The 20,822-nt window shown below is 35.0% G+C and overlaps 1 protein-coding gene across 4 annotated transcripts in view; it reads right to left on the bottom strand.

Annotated features, from left to right (window-relative positions):
• Positions 1-20,822, bottom strand: part of LOC121732188 (brain-specific angiogenesis inhibitor 1-associated protein 2) — a 247,961-nt gene that overhangs the window by 60,954 nt on the left and 166,185 nt on the right. For 3 of the 4 annotated variants that reach the window (XM_042121982.1, XM_042121984.1, XM_042121985.1), the window contains exon 3: positions 7,795-7,963. In XM_042121982.1, the coding sequence (XP_041977916.1) occupies positions 7,795-7,839 (45 nt within the window). In that variant the 5' untranslated portion in view covers positions 7,840-7,963. Of the gene's footprint in view, positions 1-7,794; positions 7,964-8,107; positions 8,188-20,822 lie in introns of those variants that run through there. The other variant, XM_042121983.1, reaches the window with a different exon arrangement.

Here is a 20,822-nt window from a genome sequence, read left to right as displayed (position 1 = left end):
TACCAGTTGACAAAGGTTGTATCACTTGTATCGTAATTATTGCACTAAATTTACTCACACTTTTAAAGGGTATTTATAATAATCATTGATTAGAAGAAACAATCCTTCATTATATTACTAACAAAGATATAGAAATCAACACTAAAACTATAATAATTGTTCAAATTCAGAAACCTACAAAAAGTTATTCATGTAATAGTAGTCAACCATGTTTGTTGATTACAGAACCCTATAACGGAACCCTAACGAGCTGATTTTTTGTATATTAATAGATTAATAGTCATTTGATTTAATAGTAACATTGTCCTACAAATAGAACAATCCATATTTTAGAACCATCACGTCGAAGTATGAAATCCTTTCTATCTCTGTTAGCTACCCAATGAGTTTCTAGTAACATAGAATATCATTGTAGCTACCACTTTGGAGATTTTTCACAAATAAAAATGTTGATCGTCTTATCCAAATAAAGCTACTCACAAAATTTATTAACTTGATAGTAATGAAAAAAATTGTTCTAGCGCTCCCGTACTATAAGTGTTTATGCCTTTAAAAAACCAACGTAGCCATATTACTAATTTAAAGAAAGGTTTCAGTGGTTGAATTTCTAAATCAAAAGAGGTACCGGACCATACTACGAAGTTGGCCATTCTTATTCAAATAAGTGCGCCGAGAGATTTTCCCCGGAGAGTCGTCTGCACACGGGCTAGATAAAGGCTAGGACTACCCTTTGAATTAGAGATTGTTTGACTATACCGCCCGACTGTGCTCCGATGAAAATTCATCATTAACCATTCAATGTAGAGAGGGATATTTCATATTACATTTCGTAGATTCGAAATCCAAAATACCTAAGTAAGAGTTATACAAAAAAAATTTAGATTCCATTTAGTAGATTCAAAATCTAACATGAATGGAGTTATACAAAACAAATTTAGATTCCTATTAGAATAATCAGCTGCTCCCGAAGTGTAAGGAATCGTAATATACAAGAATGCCAATAAAAAACTCAATAAAAGCAGTTCTTCGTCCTCTATCGTAATGTGACCGGGTATAAGAAGTCGAGATATTACATTATGCGTATGACATCACGCAGCAGTCATTTGTTTTAGCGAAGCATCCTTTATTTCAACTCCTACTTATACGACCCCTCGTATTTTTATTTAGAACGAAACTAGAAATAATGCCTGGCCATTTTATTTTACTTTATGACTTACATAACAATGAGATTGCTTTTTCGGTAAACGGGTTTGTGGTCTTTTGTCTGCATGATATTTTCCATCTTATTTCGTTCATTGGTAGAAAACTGTTCTTCCGTACACTTACGTCAAATCAAAATAAGAACGACGTTGTGTGAATTATGTTAATCGCTCTCCCTTCAAAGTAACTATACGGAAATTGCATTTACGAACGTAATCGGGTAAGGAACGTAACGTGAATTTCAAAACTCTGCTAACCCGGTGAATGGTTTAACCGTGTACTTCGTGATAGTAATTTTTAAATTTTGTAATGTGATGAAACACAATTTCAATTTCGTGATCGAGTACATAATTATGAAAATTATTTACAAGAACTTAGAAATCTTTATAAGGATCTCGGTATTTCCTAAGATGTCGTCGACCAAAACATTCGGCGAAACATATTCACGAATGATAATTATATTTCCTATACATTTATCCCTAAAAGCCTCACGAAACTTATCCCTCAGCTCCGGGAAGTCAGAACAAACAGAGAACGTAACGACGAAAATTTACATTAGGCCGGTTTAATGTCGCGAAGCAATCCCATTCTAGTAAGAAAATCAAGTGGAGCCAGTATCACTTGACCTGTACTAACCCCGCGGCTGATCCCACCTCAAACGAACGATACAGATCACTGGATTCTGGTTGTCTCACATCAGATGCGTCGCCCAATCGCAGGAGACAAATGTGCATATCTTAAACAGCCTCGACGTTTTTATTGCGAAAAGAGAAAATTCAATTTAGTAGCGGCCATTAATAAAACTTATAAAACCAATTATGAACTGTTCCGCTTTATGTTACTTTAGCCGTTTTAACTGTTATTATACTTTTAACTGACGCAAGGAATGACGAAAGTGTTATCGTTCTATTTTTTTTTCTTTTATATAATATGAAAATCTTATTTTAAGTTGAAAAAGAACAGGCAGTGTCCTTTAGCCGTTTCACAAAGTATTGTGACTGAGCGACAAAAGTGTTTTGGAAAAGGAACAAGAAACAAAAGGATTCTTAGTAGGACACAGAATTGTTTCATGTATTACCCCGTTTTGTGAGGTTAAAATGTTACCAAGCTCAGCGGCGACAAAACCTGCTTAACATCTCAAAGAGTAGGCACTTCAGTCGGAACTAGTTCACAGCGTTACGTAACAAGCCTTGATCTTTAGAGGCATGTTTAGCGAATTCTCCTGTAATTTTGATGCTCGACATACCTTAGTGATAACTCATAGAACCAAATTAGGCAATAAAGATTTGGGAACTGTTAAAAATTGCAAATTAGAATATAATAATATATCCGGGTTCCAAAGAGATACTATTGAGAAGAAAGAAAACTATCCAAGAAATATTGATGCAATAATATTAATAACACTTCAACAATAATCGGATATAGCAAAACAGAAATTCTGAAAAACTTTGAATTGCAATTCGATCTTGTACTAATGATACAAAATATGTTGCGCTCCAATAATTTTGCAGCTTCTGAATCGATGTTACAAGAAAATATAATAAATAGATACGAGATTGCAGATACGAAATCATTAAAATATGGAACTCATTTATAAACTTGTTTCTGAGCATCCTTCATATTTTAATGCTGCATTTTTCGTCCATAATAATAAATAATTAATAATCCAAATTATCACATTATGAATAATAAAATTTATGATTTTGACAAAATTGTCGTAATAATATTCAGAAAATATAGAAAAACTACAGTAATAAAAAACGACGAGAACCAAATCTATGTCGAGGATATTAAAGTCGCACTTTTATTAAATCCCGAAGCGTTATTAGGCGAAAGTCTGGCTGAAGTTTATAGCTTTCACGTTACAACTTTAACATCGGTTTTGCATTGAACCCCAGTTATTACAGTGTAATTAAATCTTACGAGTTCTTTAGCTCAACCAGAGAGATTTAAGTCGTCTGTGGTTGAGCAATTCGGGATAATCGTTGGGACATTGTCTGCATAAATTTAGAAATTTAGGATGGCAGGGTCTTATTGCTGCTGCAGGATTTTGTTTTTTATTGGCATCGTCGTATTTTTGACGATTTTTCATATCTACCGCCGCTCTGAATTTAAACTACTTAATTAACTACTACTAATTTTAATAATCTTTGACGGTAATTAAAATGGACCTTTGTGAGACCTTTCTGAGTGTCTTTTTCTTGACGAATTCGAATAGAGACAAGTCAAAAATATTCTAAACTTTTTTATACTCGTACCTTGATAAATGGTTGAAGTATTCAGAGTTGTACCTATATTACTTTACAATTTACAACTTTATGTCTATTAATATAACTTCAAGTTTATGTCTATTATTATAATTAAATTAAGCAAGAATCTATTTCAAATTAATCAAATGATGAAGCGCCTATTGAATATATCCATCGTTACGAAATTGGAGGACTTCTATTTCATTCCAGAGTTATTTAGTTTCAGAGTTTGCTATTCGGTAGAATAATCATTTCAATTTATAAGCATTAATTATGACGAAAGAATGTATCTGAAATTTGTGTAATAATTAATCTTAAATAGTTTAAAAAGAAGATAGTTACTACACCTATAGTACTGTATAAAAATAATGACAAATAATAAATATTAATTTCATTTGATTCAATAATTCTTTCTTTGTAGACTTCCATCTGTAGTATTATATCTACGCGCTGCGGTGATAAAAAATCGACGTTCTTTACCACTTTTCTTTAATTGCTGACCAGACTAAAGGACTTGCGAAGAACTTTGAAATTCCAAAGTGAAGATGTTGAGTACTTTTAATTTGAGGATTAATTGAATGTATGATATAAATACTATGAGTTTTGAAATGCATGCAAAGAAACCTGTCAAGGGTTCTAATGTGATTACATGAAGCTGAAGCGAGGTCGAAACTTGCGGAGGATTAAGGTGACCAATTAGGGCCATGGTCTTCAAAGGCTTGTTATAGATATTTAAGTCTATATTGAAAATTAAATATCTGTAGCATTTGCTTCAGTGATTTCATATAAATTGGTTTCAATAACGTCGTTTACTATTATTATGTTTGTTGCTACTTACTCAAAAATGAGTTTATGTGTAGGATGTACAATTACAAATAACGTTGTATGTTTTAATATTTAAGACACATTATCTTAAATTATGACAACTTTAAGAGGATACACCAGGGGCTAGAGAAATGAAAAAAAAGTACTTGTAATATCTATAGCTGTCTCCCTTACCTCAAGCCTATACCGCAGAACGCGATAGAGACAACTGCAGAAAATCCAGAAAATCAACGATTCGTTGTCCCCTGATTCCTTCTCCAGAACTTAACCGATTTAAGTAGTTTTTTCATTAAAGATTAAAAAAAGGATTGAGCTATGTTCCTATGTTTTGCTTTTTTTTGTATAATCTAGCCAAATCTGTTTTCTGGACGTTTGAACACAGCGGAAAATCTGGCCATTTTTTTTTGGGTTTTTGAACGTTCATATCTTATTTAATAATTAAATTATGAAAAAAAAGAAAACATAGGGACATTGTATTAGTGGCCGTATATATTCAGGAAAAAAATTATAACTCTACTAGCATTATCCAGGGAGGAAACAGGGGACAACGTTTGTATGGAAAAAAGGGCGGTGTGGACTCCTCTTAAGCACAATAACCTCCTCGTTTTTTGGAAGTCGGTTAAAAACAGCAAGATTTACTAACCTAACCTAAAAAAATATACCAAGAAAGATTTTGTGGCAGCCCTAAGCTGCTTTCTACAAAGGTCAATCAAATTGTCGTTTAGTCACATGTCACAAAAACGGCCACCTCTTACGCCTTACATAATTTGCTTATTAGATAACGCCGGAGAAAGTACTCGTACTTGCCACATTTTGCTTTGACATCCGTCTTACTCTAATCCATTAGCTAGATAGAGATGAAAGTGTTCAGTTTGACCATAAATGATATGTTAATATCAAAAACTTAATTTGATTTAGTTGCGTAATAGTTGCTTCTATTGCATAAGGTGATCTCGTGTTTTGTGGCCAGTTGCTGCGTTAGTCATGTTGATTTTTATTCTATTTTGTGTGTATGTAGACTTTTTTATTTAGGTTTTTGTTTAAACATTTGTCATATTCACGGAGTCAATTTTTTGCGTCACTGTTTTGTTTTAGCGTATTTTTATACCGTTTTTGTTATTCATCTAGACATTTTTTGCTTGCTTTATAACTTCATTAATCATATTGACCAAACACAAAGGCTTAGCTTTAAAATTAATAGGCACTTGTCAAGTGTTCAACGCATTTTGTCACAACACGTAAAGATTAGAATAGCGTTAAAAGAGAAATTTTGAAAGCCATATTCGGTGGAATGCCATACACAAGACGGAGAAATCGTCGAACTTGTCTTTGGGCGGTTGACCGTTTGACCTTGAGGAGTGACATTCGGAACAGGTGTGGATCCGCTTTGTGTGTGTTTTCACTTTTCCGTCCCAGGAATTTAAAAGGTCACGGGCTTCGGCAGGCGCGTACATCGATCGTTTGATTAAAAAAAAACTCTGGACATTTTTAAGCCGATAAACCAGTTATGATTTTTTAATAACTTATAAGGGTGGGTTGCACCAGAGGCGTTGTTATAGTTAAGGTTAAGGTTATCGTCAAATAAGGCGTCCATTATTGACTTTAACTAGAGATTTGACAGTTCATTTGACATTTTGTTATTTAAGTTAAAATTAAGTATAGTTATTAAGTAAGTTGGTGCAACCCACCCTAAGTTAAGGTCTGTATTATGTTGATTTTAATCGATGGTATTTTGATAGGGTTTGATAGGGTTTCTAATATTTATAAACTAACTAACTAAAGCATTTTTAAATTTGCTAAGTTTATTTGGACAGCAATGCTAATAAAGACAGGAAATACCAGCTTTTTAAGTAGTAGGTAGCTTTTCTGTTTATCCTTCTTAATGTCCATCAATAAATTAGCATACCTTCGATAATATCCTTATCTACATAATGTGTGGTTTAAGTCAATAACTTATAGTGCCTAGTGAGTAGTGCCTACTCAAATAATTTTCTCGTATTGTCATAATAATGACGATAAGGAACAACAATCAGGAAGCACTTGCGCCTTGACTAAGATAAAATAAAAAAAATCCTTCAATTCACATAACCGATTACTATCTACTAGCTATTTGACCGAGCTTTGCTCGGTATTCTATAAAACACGAATAAAATTAGATTTTCTAAAAATGATTCCTAGCTAGATCGATTTATCACCCCCGAAACCTCCTATTTACTAAATTTCATGAAAATCGTTGGAGCCGATTCCGAGATTTCAATTATATAATATATACAATATACATTATACATAATACATATACAAAAATTTGCTCGTTTAAACATTATAAGATAATATATTAATACGCGAGAGAAAAACTTTGGATCCCTTTTGACGAAAAATGGGGAAACGTAGGTGAATGAAATTTTGCACGGTTTATATGGTGAAGGAGTGCATTGAGCTAAAATTATTATTTTGAAATTATGCTTTTATCATGCATTTTTTAACAAATAAAAATTACACATACTACAACACACACACTAAGAAAGATGACAGCCTATTCATACGAATTATATTATACTCTGTTATTTATGGTTGAAGTCTGTTGACAACAAGTTGACAAATTGAAAATGGATTATAGTTTTTTTATTTTATTGATAGGTACTGCAGTATATAAGAACTACAATTAGAGCACAGTAAATAACCTTTCGGTTATGTGCGATGAGCGATCCATTTGTGTATGTATAAAATATAATAAGTATTCCAAAATTTTCCTTGTTTATACCTATCACTGATTACCATCTCAAGGCCTAAACATTCAAAAACTTGACTCAACTAATAATGCAATATACACCGCAATAATATACTTAGTTGTAATATAAAAATTGCGAGACAATAAAAGTAGCTCATTACAGAAAATTACAAAATGTCGGGCGCGAAACTTATGAAATCTCATTATGTAGGAATTCCTATTTATGTTTAGCTTAAGATCTGATCTAAGGTCGTATCTTACGACAGCGGCCTTAGAGGCCCTTTCACTATGATAATAACCTGTTAGAAATCAGGAGGCAGGTAGAGTTTCCCTCGCCTATGCCAATAATATTTACGTCTGTGGAACCGGATTTAAAAAAAAAGTGTATTTTTTAATTTACTTAAAAGAACCGGGGATATCTACATGGCACTGTATTAAAATGTTACCGTCCTTGTACGATAGAAAAATATTTCATGTAAATAATTTGCGAAGGCTCCTTTTACGAGCTTATTTGAATAGTAGAAAAACGAGGAAAAAATAACATTCATTTACAGACGAATATTTAACTTTACTTATTCAAAAAAAAGAGCGTTTAAATCTTTTCAGACGCAAATTTTTTGTTTTACTATTTTTTGCATTAAATTTTCTATGAAATAAAAATTGTGTGTATTAATTTTACTTTGTAATATATGTGTGTATTAATTTTACTTTGTAATAGATAAACCGATTTCAATCCTAGTTTTTATTTACTATTTTTTTACTCATAGATACTCTAGAAAAATTAAAAATTACCTTGTATATCCCATCCACAAGTTTGGTAAGCTCCTCCGTCTCCATGGCTGATAATCTTCAGACGAGAGTAAACAAACAGTCACACAAACATCAATTCACAGGAAAAACGGATTTAGCACAACAACACAGAATTCACATTGCAATACACAGTACACTACACTTGCGACATCTGAAACAAAAGAAAAATACGTTAAATGCTGGCTGGAAATGTTAAAAAAGAATTCGCATTTAACTTTTTCAAATTAAGAATAATACTGGCTGATTACAAAAAAGTTGTTGACATAAAAAATTAAATTAAAAAGTTTGTCGGCACCTCATAGATGCGATCGAGGCGTCCGTCTAGCGCGGAGTGAGCGGCCGGAGTCAGAATTACCTAACGTGTTTGGAAACTCACTAACTCACTTAAGTAATGGAGTTGTCTCAAACATTTGTTCCACTAAACATCCGATTGCTCGCGGAATGTAAACCTTTTACAGTTACATCCTGTATAATGTCCAAATATTTACGAGAAAATGGCGGCCGCATTCCAAATTCGCTTTTCGTACAAACTTTTAAGTTAAATTTTGCAATCATAACCATGTCACTACTTACTTATTTTAAATTCTCATTAAACAAATTTTAACATGTGTTTCGTAAAAACCAATTTACTAAACCTGATTTACATTTACTAAACAAAAATGCAAGATAAAATAAACTCTACTTTAATAAAATATGTAGGTCTGTATATTTTTTTTTTAATGAAATAAGGGGGCAAACGAGCAAACAGGTCACCTGATGGAAAGCAACTTCCGTCGCCCATGGACACTCGCAGCATCAGAAGAGCTGCAGGTGCGTTGCCGGCCTTTTAAGACGGAATAGGGTAATAGGGGAGGGTAGGGATGGGAAGGGAATTGGGGAGGGTAGGGAAGGGAATAGGGTAGGGGATTGGGCCTCCGGTAAACTCACTCACTTGGCTAGCGCTGTTTCACGCCGGTTTTCTGTGAGAACGTGGTATTTCTCCGGTCGAGCCGACCCATTCGTGCCGAAGCATGGCTCTCCCACGTATATGGCAAAATAGTAATCTAGCTGCGTAACTTTTATGTGTATATATGCGTATATACACACAAAAGTTACAACTAAGGTTGGGTTGCACCAGAGGCGTAGTTAAAGTTAAAGTTAAGGTTAAAGTTATAGTTAAGGCAAATTTAGCTTTAACTTTGACTTTAACGGAGAAATTGACAGATGACAGCTGATCCAACAAGGTTATAAATGAACGTGGGTGGTGGGGAGGGGGCGTGCTGGTAAAGGAGAACTGTCAAAAATGGCGTTTTTGCATGATGACAGCGTTGGTTCCTTTTTTCGCCACATGCATTTAAAACCTTGTCGAGCTCTATGGTTGTGGTTAAATATGACGTCTTAATGGGGTCCATTTTTAACTTCAACCAAAGATTTGACATTTTGCATTGTAGTTAAAGTTAAAGTTATAGTGAAAGTTAGTTGCAACCCAACTTAGTGTTGGGTTAGTTACTAAGTTACAACTAACAATTTTAATTCTATATAATATATTATAAAAGCCCTTTTTTTGACGGAAAACAAAAGGATTAAATCGAGATTACAATAGTAGATTCATGTATAGGGAATATTAAGACACTGTAATATTATGAACATGAAACTTGTATTAAGTTCGTGACAAAAAAATTGTCTCGCTCTCAAGTGAATGCTCGCAAGGCATACAAGAATAACTGACACTACAGACCTAGAAGATTCCTTTATATGTAACTAGATAACCCGTGAAATTCGTACCATTTTACTCTTCTCTAACCGTACAAACATTCCCTGGACTTCTACAAATATTTCAAGACAAAAATTTACCAAATCAGTTCAGCCGTTCTCAAGCTATAGCAAGACTAACAAAATTTAAAATTAATTTTAATTTCTATAGATAATATTCGTAAAGATGCCTGCAAAAGAAAAATACAATTCTAATGATAAGGAACATTGGTTATAAATGTTTGTAGCCGGTTTTTGGAGTTTTTTTGTCTGTTGGTTTTCTATAATTTATCGCGTATAGATTGGTTAATTGGATTGGCTAATGATTGGTCAAAATAAAAAATTAGCCTTATGTCTTCGACTTGTCGAGCTTGAGTCTTGACCGAAGTCGCTAAATCTCAACTTGAATCCACTGTGATAAATTCTAGTCAAGTTACTTTATTCATACAATAGTCATTGGTCAGTCACGACTTATTTCATAAGAACTTTACTGAATGGTTCACTTGTTCGTCTATTTGTTTGTAAGTTTTTATACCATTTGTATCAAATAAAAATGGTACAACAGTTATATAATGATTAAGTTGAGCTATTTCACTATAGGTCCAACATTTTAAACCATGAGGCGAGTTTTTAAATTTTGAACAAAATAATGTACTTACATAGTACAGTACTTTTGTATTGTACTTTACTACTGGCCTAACATAGAACCTCGTTAACCAAGTCGGTTAAAATAATTTAAGTGTCTAGGGTGTTTACATAATTTCGAGATGCACTTGCGAGGGGCTTATCGTATGCATAGCCTGTCTCAGCGCTTAACACTGTTATAATAATCTAGGTTTAGGCAATTCCTGTTTAAAACATAATATTATATTAACATTTTAATATTTTAACAAGCTTTAAAATGAGCGTCTCGGTTAACGCGTTAAAATAAACAAGTAGGGCTGATGTGCCGGTCGTCGGTCGTCGCTTCAGTTCGGCAGACTTCCGCCTGCCTGAAAAGACGTCAGACGAGTGGGTGTTATTCGTTACGGAATCTCTTGATTCGGTCGCTGCTCTCAAAGCGCGCGATAAAAGCTAAGCAATAGCTTGAAACATAAAAAGTATTTAATATTTCATTGACCTACTGCTTGTGTCTTTATGTGCGTGTTGTATCCTCTTCTTATCAGACTTGTGGACCGAATTGAGACCGAGACGAGACTAAAACGGGACACTAATATTCGTCTAACTTGCACAAATAAATAAATTGAGAATTTTCTCTCTACTTAGAAGTAAACTCTTCCGGTGAACTTTTCTTCACCAAAAAACTAAAATCGACCGCTCAAAATGTCTGAGTACAAGCTCAATACAATCGGATTTGTCTCTGAGACAGTGCAATATGAATATTCAGCAGCCATATATTATATTCAGGATAACAAGACTCGTCAGCGGTAGCACATTTTGCGCTCGTTTCATGCCTAGACTTGGCACAATAACCAACACCCCGTATAAACGGCTTACGTAAGTGTCTCGCTAGGTGCTATATAAAAGACGCTTTAAATTGTATGTTCTTGAATGTATCGTTTGTATAAATGTTTTTTCGTGACTTTGTGGATCCTGCATCCCATAGGTATACTAAGTATTTAAGGTTGCAAGGTTTACTCCGAAAAATAACTTTCATGTACGTAAAAGTTAACAATGTAAGTATAAGTAAGTATTTTTTCATAATATATTACAGGAAGAAAAAAATACTTAATGAAAATTCATTAATCAATATTACGTTATACGTTAATCTGTAGTCAGTTTATACAACAACATTATTTTTAATTCCAAGATAATATTATTGTTATATCAACATCGCTAACGCTAAAGAAAGAAAATATAAGTCCAAGTTTGAGCCCTCAGGCTGAAATAAAAAATAAACTTTATTGAACGCTCCTTATAAAGTAGGAGCTAACTCAGACAAAACTTTAAGAAAATATATCGAGTCGTTTCTTATTTCCATACTACAGAATAGAAAGAAAGTGTAAATTTAGTATTGTCATGCACATATAGGGGAACGAGCCAGAATCTATTTCTAATGGATTTCAATGGAGTTACCGATACACTTTTACCTGAGAGTAGATAACAAATAGATATGCTACGTCATTTTAAAAATCTAAAGAGGAATTCGAAAAACTGACGTGCTACAGATTAAATAAACAGAGCTTTTTCAGATTAATAGATATTTAAAGATGAGAAATCGTTAGTGCAAAAAGCTACAACATAATAATATTGTAGCTTTTTGCACTAACGATTTGTCATCTATTTATCTTACTACTAGATGATGCCCGCAACTCCGTTGCGCCAAAAATCGTTTATCCCGAAGGCACCGTACATTTTTACTGGATAAAAAGTATCCTATGTCCTTTCCCGGGACTCAAAGTATCTCCATGCCAAATTTCAGCAAAATCGGTTCAGCGGTTTGGGCGTGAAGAGGTAACAAACAGACAGACAGACACACTTTTGCATTTATAATATTAGTATGGATTTATACAATCTGTACTAACAAAATATGCGTTATTCACACACAAACAAATAGACTTTGCAGATTGTCGAAGAGACAGGGTTAGTGTGTCTGTTCGTTTGTGGGTGTGTGTGTGTTTGTTACCATTCAATAGGCAACCGTTGAGCCGATAGCTGGTGAAATTACGTTTAGAATAATTTAAATCCCGGAAACTAAAAATAGGAAAACTAAGGTTTTTGCTTGTTAAAAAACCAACAAAGTTTAGAAAAAATTACTTTATATTTTTCTTTAAGCCTAAAAACACTATAATAAGGTAGAAAATCCCGTAAAATTCCCGAAATGACCCTTCCACAGGGGCAATTTGACTAATGAAACCGAATAGGCTGCAAAACTCCGTCCGGAAATCAGTCACCTGTCAGACGCAGCAGTCGCCCTGGACTTACGGTAATGATATTCCGATATACTCCGGGGACGTGATCCGTCATGACACAGGGGAATGATCAATGACGCAAATGACGTCATTAGTAAGTGAATCTATAATCTATAATCTATATATATAAAACTCAAAGGTGACTGACTGACATGGTGATCTATCAACGCACAGCCCAAACCACTGGACGGATCGGGCTGAAATTTTGCATGCAGGTAGATGTTATGACGCAGGCATCCGCTAAGAAAGGATTTTGATAAATTCCAACCCCAAGGGGTTAAAATAGGGGATGAAAGTTTGTATATAATAATACTTCTTAACGCGAGCGAAGCCGCGGGAAAAAGCTCGTTAAGAATATATTTGGTTGATGTTGAGTGATTGAGGTGCGTTTGTTTTTGCATGAAGCGTAAGAGTGTAGCAGTAGCGTAGAGTTCATATTGTATTTTAAGTTAATTCAAAACAACTTAATTGTTACAGATTAAAGATTTTACCAGCCTACGTCATGTTCGTCAGGAGGATGAGACCTTTCACCTTCTTCTCGACTGTCCTGCTCTACTACAGAGCAAGAACAGGCACCTTGGTCGCCACGAATACTCATCCACAGAGGAAATTCGTGGCGCCAACCCCAACCATATCGTTTAATTTTTTAAGCAGTATTGGGTTGGGGATGATACTCTAATGCGAAGGAGTCATAATAGATCCTCATGGGTCGTAGTGACGTCAGGGCTACAGCGACCGGTCCTCTTTAACACAAAAAAGCCTTCGTCACCTGTGTGTAGTTTATCTTATATCTTTAAACGAGCAATTCTTGTATATATATTTATAATTGGAATCTCGGAATCGGCTCCAACGATTTTCATGAAATTTAGTATATGGGGGGTTTGGGGGGCGATAAATCGATCTAGCTAGGAATCATTTTTAGAAAATGTCATTTTATTCGTGTTTTATCGAATACCGAGCAAAGCTCGGTCAAATAGCTAGTATATTCTAATTATGAAAAAACTAATACAATAGAGCACGTTAGGGATATTATAGTCACAATATAAATGAAAACTAAATATGGCAAAGCGTACGTCCTCTGCCGCGAAGAACTAAATTGGCTTTTAGAAAACTTTGAATGGCCCCCGGAATTGTTCATCTCGCGACGGCCCCAAAATCCCAGGGGATCTGAGTCATTACCAGAGAATGATTACCGTCTGAGTTATAGTGGGTTTCCGTGACTATAAAGGGAAAACGTCTGCTAATATATACTATAATTAAGACTAGTTATTTTCCGGATTTGTATGCGTAAAATTAATCTGCAGAAACCGTGTAATTTCGTGTTTAAAAGAGAGATATATTCTTCTTTGTTGCCAAGTCTGCGCTGTATTATTAATAAATTAATATATTGTAATTCACGCGTGATAGACTTAGAAAAATAAGGATTTATTTCATGATATTTCATGTATTTTCATTAGAAACAAACAGTCATTAACATTATCATTAAATGTCTGGTATCATTTTGGGGTAAGAATACTTCGATCGCAGATTCCAGGAAATGCTTTTGTATTTACAGGTTTATCCTATTTTAAGTATCAGCAGAACATTAAATATGTATACAGCCACGAACTTTCCTGTATCATGTAATTTAAAATGAAACTTCTCAAAGTTTGAATCGCTTAGCAGACAAGGAAAGAAAATTGTTTAACCATCATCATACATAGATATATATTTTTAAAAGAATTATAAGTAAGGATAGTGTTTAAACACGAAGGGGAATTGGAAATGTAAAATTTAATTCAACGAAGCCGGCACGGGTCCTGCAAAGTACCGCGCTCGCTTATAGGCCGGCAAAATTTTAATGTAAAAGTTGCGCTCATTTACATTTTAAGTGTTAATTTTTGCTGACACAGCACTTCCTAGGTAATAAGTGGTCTGTGGCGCGAATCGCGATTTATTTTACGATTAAACACGGGATATTACTGTGATAAACCTTTGCCTTTATTGGTCCAATATAAAATTTTGCGGGCCAAATTATTATCATCCAGTAATGTCAGTTAATAGTATTTTAGGATAGATAAGTATACAATTCAAATAGCATATCTCGTATATTTTCTAGCATCTCGTATTTCACTTTATATAGTATATCTTCTGTAATTTCTATTTCAATACGAATATTGTCGAGATCAAAAAAGAACTTGTTTTAAACAAAAATGTGGTAAAGTTCTACCCGTACGAAGACTGAATAGGAGCCTTTTAAAACAAAAATTTCTAACGTGACGAACCAGACGCAAAAAGAGCGCCAGACATTGTCAATTTGATATCAGCATCGATATAAACTTTCAGCGACGTGATATCATTGCCCAATTGCTGAGAAATTGCGTCTGGCGTAAGCTTGCGGAAAATTGCCGATATCTTTAATATTCACCCGAAACCAGCGGCTCACGTGGCGACTACAAATAACGAAGACGCCGCCGTAGATTTATGCTCTGTCGTTTTAAGTGATATATAGGCCTCGGGCCGATACTCCAGTTATCGATGAGTCTCAAGTAACTGTTTATGGCGATGATATGTCTTAAATATTAGATTTGATTGGAATCGTGCGGATATGGCTTCTACGCCTTCTAGATCGAAGCTTCTAGAATCTAGAGCTACCCGAGTCCGCCGATTCGGGTAGCTCTTGAAGCACGCACACATGAGCGCGACTTCAAGTAACTAAAAGGTCTCCAGATTAGACGTCACATTTCAAAACATACCTATGTATTCTAAATTTAGTAGTCATAGTTTTATATGTCATGAGCCATGTGACATGTCTTACATGAGTTATGAGTCATGACATAAAATTATTTCAGAGCAATCCACTCGGAGACAGTCTGTCACGCTTCACGCTTGTGCTGTATTATTCTACTGTATACTTGATTTATATTGTGGCACTAGCTTCGAGAAAAGCGTCTTTTCATGCGTATTTTTGCCTGCGTGCAGATTCTATCGGTACGTATCTAGTACCTACTATGGTAAAGGAAGGAAGAAGTGTGTGAATATCGACTATCGTAGTTTTCGTTTATGCTTTTTTACCTCTGATAAGACCTTTATGCCAACTACATAAAGATCACGGAACTCCAGTAAATTAACTCTGAACAGATTATAGATTAACACCTTATCAATGAGCTACAAAGTGTTTACGGTATATAATATTATATAATATTTTCTCCATGTCTGTCAAGCGCGTTTTCAAATCAATCACTTTGCATATATTCGAAAACGCGCACACACTCACAACATTTTTACATGATCGTAGCGTAGGTTCTGTTCCAACCCAAAATCATCCTTGTAGAATAGAATGTTCCTATTATGATATCAAGTATAATATTATAATATAATTCTATAAAATATTTGGATCAAAATATACATAGTATAACCTAGAACTTCGAACATTTGCGAAAACTCATATATTATAATATGAGTTTTCGCAAATAAACAAATATACTCATATATCAATTTAAAAAATACAATTTCTTCCATGATACAGCGACTTCGTAACAAGTTTGGTTAAGTTGGAATAAGTTGGGAGCGATACTGTTCACGCAGAAAATTCGAGGGAAAAATATTCTAATCATGTGTAGACCCTTGTTAGAGGTGCCCGAATTCTGTCGATGCTGCGTGTTCCATAGTTCTGTACGTCAGTGAATTCGGATGTGTTATTTAAGAATTCTGCTTATCGTGTTTTAGTAGTTCTCGGTCTTCTTATCCTTTTAAAATCAAGAGGTCTTTACTAGTCCTTTTAAATCCACTAAATATTAGTCGTAAGTACCAGTTGTTAAGGATAGTTATTGCCAGGAGGGAATCCCTAGTCTATTGGTAGGCAGGTAAGTATTTGCATGACGGCGTTGCAAAATTTTCATTATATCTATCTATATATTTCAAAATGGATTTTCAATTGTGTAAGTAACACTAAAACTTGAAAACGGCTGAACGGATAGGGCTAATTTTAGTCTTAAAATATTCGTAGAAGTCCAGGGAAGGTTTAAAGTGACACGAAGTTCACCGGGACAGCTAGTAAGTAATATTTGTTCCACAGGCAGGATATTATGTCAAGTCAATGTAAGACATAAAAATATCATATTAAAGTTGTATGCGGGCTATTGAAGATCGCCTAGCTATTCAACAAGTGCAAAATTACCAATGCGTTTATTCGCTGTCGTTTACAAGAAACAGAGATGCTTATAAACGTAAATGTCACCGGCTTGAACCAATCCATCAAGTATCAACCCTTGTCTCCGAAACTAAAACGTAGGGAAATTTCGTTACAAGTCGAACGATCGATTATATAACTTGTGTATTTGACATTGCCTTTGTTCTAGGAAAATTACAGTTTTCTCGTAGCGTTTTATGTGAATAACGTTATTTGGTGGAAATTGTGTGGAAGTTCGTAAGCTCGTTAATAATTCTAAAATCTGGCCTTAACTTAACTACTAATATTTTAAATGCGAAAGTGTGTCTGTCTGTCTGTTACCCCTTCACTAAACCGATTTTGTTGAGGTATGTAGATACTAAGAGTCCCGAGAAAGGACATAGGATACTTTTTAACACGGAAAAATGTTTGATTCCTGCGCTATAAATGAATTTTGGCGCAGCGATGTTGCAAGCGATCTTGATGGATTCCAATATTAATATATTGGAAAACTGAATTACTAATTTTGTGATCGTCGTTAAATGAGCGCTACTACTTACTTAGGGCCTGTTTCACCACTTTCTGATAAAGTGCCCGAACAAGGTATTCACAATTTTTTTGACAGATTCTCCATACTTCATCTGTCAAGTTAAGTGGTGGATGGCCTATTTGGCACTTATCAGGAAGTGGTGAAACGGGCCCTTAGCCTTCTCGTGAATACTAATCCATGAGATACCAAACTTTAGATACACATAAAATGCTCTTTGATCTAGATGTCTAGACTTTAGAAAAACACGTTCATCACGTCATAAACACTTAAAAATATTTACTTGGTCCAAAAATTAACAAAATAATTCCAAATTCCCCTATAGATAATGTTAGCGTCCCGAATATTATTTACTAGACGACGCGTGCAACTCCGTTGCCCCAAAATTCGACATTAATCGCGCTGGAACCGTACATTTTTCGGGCATAAAAAGTATCCTACGTCCTTTCCCATGCAAATCGCATTTTTAATATTAACTAGTATTTTCCTGTAAATGGATCGAGGCCGAAAACCCCGCAATGTCCAATGAAGTACTCGTATGTGAAAGATTCTTAATTTTTCAGGTATCGTTCAAACAATATGTGCCATAAAACTCGTATAAATATTATATTGGAGAAGAAAACGCCATGTGGTACAAGTTTTACGGGTCCGAAAATTGGTGATGAAATTTTATGTGTATAGCGAATGCGTGCGGAGCAGCCATAGAGGGAGGAAACGGGAGATATGGGATATTAGAGAGATTAACACGTGGTGTTCATTTAATATATTCGTATTAGATGTGGACGACGTCTCTTAATAATTATTGAACATCGTGCTCGCTTAGTTACTTGTTTGTTATGCGATGTCGGTACCAATTAATTATACTTCTTATAGTATTGTATCATGTATGATCTTAATATAATTGCTTTTAATTAAAGTTATTGAGAATGTTTTTTTTTTATACCCAAATTCAGAAAATATTCGTATTTCAGCGGCTTCTTTTACGAGAGGTTTCTTTGCAATATTTCATCAGACCGCTCATTGCTTGGAATCCATTTCAAGAAAGGTTGTAAGCAACTTCCAGTTAATTAATTTTAATATTTTTCATTCTGATGCTTGACTCTTACCGCCGTACTCAGAGACATCTAACTATGATTAACCTTCAATTTAATGAAGAGTTTGACAGATAATGTACTCGTATGGGGCTTATATCAAAAATTTGAATTAATTACATTTAACTAATTAATGTTCCACTCTGAGTGCGGCAGTTTGATATTCGAATCGGAAGTTGTTTTTTTAATTCAATTTTCAAACATTGTTAAACGAAAATGCATAGTGCATTATATATAATATATACCCAGCCATTAAAACGTTCATGTCTAAAATAATATTATGTCTACGGGCTCCCTTACTCTATGGCGCCGTCATATACTGGTCTGATGTTTCATTCCAGTGCCGTTAAGCTGCGGTGACGAGACGAGATAAACTTTTATGCTTTTACAGCTTGCACTCCCGCCATTTGTTTAAAGCACACAAAAATTATGTAAAGTATAGTACCACCTATACCTACTAACAATATATCTATCGAACGCCTCCGTGATCTAATGGTTGAGAGCGTGGCTCTTGACTCGGAGGTCGTTGGTTCGATTTCCGCGTTGGAAACATCAAACATAATATTATGTTATGACTTAATTCCAAGATTGGTTAAGACAATGCAGGCTGATCACCTGATTGTCTGACAAGTGAGATGATCCATGCGTCGGATGGGCATGTAAAAAGTCGGTCCTGCGCCTGATCTCTCGCCAGTCGTGTCGATCGTCTGCCCCACTGGAGTAAAAGGAATAGAAAATGCTCTTGTTTACTGCGCACACACTTGGGCACTATAAAATTACACCTGCGTCACTGGCCTGGTTTCAATGACGCCGGCCCCACTGGGTTATGAGAGTAAAAGGGATAGAGAGTGCTCTTGTCTACTGCGCACACACTTGGGCACTATAAAATTACACCTGCGTCACTGGCCTGGTTTCAATGAAGCCGGCCCCACTGGGTTATGAGAGTAAAAGGGATAGAGAGTGCTCTTGTCTACTGCGCACACACTTGGGCACTATAAAATTACACCTGCGTCGTTGGCCTGGTTTCAATGACGCCGGCCCCACTGGGTTATGAGAGTAAAAGGGATAGAGAGTGCTCTTGTCTACTGCGCACACACTTGGGCACTATAAAATTACGCCTGCGTAACTCGCCTGGTGTCAATGAAGCCGGCCACCGTCACCGAAAACCGGTGTGGGAGTTATATTATATTATCGGAGAAGTTGATTCATAGACGGAGGATATTAAATATTTTAGTCAGGTTATATTGTGAAGTGACTTTGTCCTGTAAAGTAACGATCAGCATGGGCTGATTGTGGCCATAGAAAATAATAATATAATGTTCGTGGGAACAACCACGGAAACACGATTAAAACTACTTATATAGTTTTTGTGATGCAGACTATATCCAATATAATAATAATATTATGTACCTATATTCAGTACCTACCCAGGACTTCAGAGCAACAGATTATGTAGACTATAATAATATACGCATCTACTAGAGTAAAATTTTGCATTAGAAACAAATTAACAGCTATTTAAACACTCCATAAAGTTAATTGTGTATCCAAAATAAACACGAATGCTGTACCTAATTATTATAAAGCAAATATAATTATGTCCTCAACAAATGTTTATTATGGACTAGTAACGATAGCCGATCGCACCACGTTAAACTAATTAACTTGTTTTGGTCATTATTGTATTTGTGTACTTGTTACTAAAACAATAGAAAAAATCTCCAAAACAAAAGACCATGCGGTGTACGGAGTTTCACTTTTATAAGTCTGTCTTCGTCTTGATCTAAGTCTAAGATCAAGACGAAGCTAATGATACACTTAAGCTCAAATCTTTAAAAAAATCGCGCACGAAGAGTGCCGTACCGTTATAGAGCAAAAATATACCAAAAATTGTGTTTTTTGTATGGGAGCCCCCCTTAATTTTTTATTTTATTTTAATATTATTATTAATTATTAAAGTACACATATAACTAAGGGCTTTGTGAAAATATCAAATGCCTACCTGTTGCCATTATTGATATAGAGCAAAAAATCACGTTTATTGTATGGGAGCCCCCCTTAAATATTAATTTTATTTTGTTTTTAGTGTTTGTTGTTATAGCGGCAACAGATATACATAATCTGTGAAAATGTCAACACTCTAGTAATAACTGTTCTTGAGATACAGCCTGGTGACAGACGGACGGACAGACGGACAGACATCGAAGTCTCAGTAATAGGGTCCCGTTTTTACCCTTTGGGTACGGAACCCTAAAAAGGTTAAGGATAGGACACGAAACCCGATCGAAACTGATGGACAAAAAGTAGCTACCGCCGGATAGGAGAGAGTTTTCTCACTTTTTTTCTAAAGCATCCCACTCCTTTTACCGTGCAGCAAAAATGTATGCTTGTTCTACTACATATATTTGCTCTTTACTTTGACCAGCGCCCCTGGAATTCTTTTCAAGAAACTTTAAAATTAACAACAACAATATACAGGTTGTAACAAAACTTTAGGATCTGTATGGGTTCCTTACATAGAGCTCGCTGTGAAAGTAGCAGCGCTGAAAGACTTTTTTTTTGTGATTTGTATGGTCGAG

The sequence above is a fragment of the Aricia agestis genome, chromosome 12, assembly GCF_905147365.1.
Source record: "Aricia agestis chromosome 12, ilAriAges1.1, whole genome shotgun sequence".
NCBI classification, from domain to species: domain Eukaryota; kingdom Metazoa; phylum Arthropoda; class Insecta; order Lepidoptera; family Lycaenidae; genus Aricia; species Aricia agestis.
Note: the sequence above shows the minus strand (reverse complement) of the source record. Positions and strands in the feature narration are given on the sequence as shown.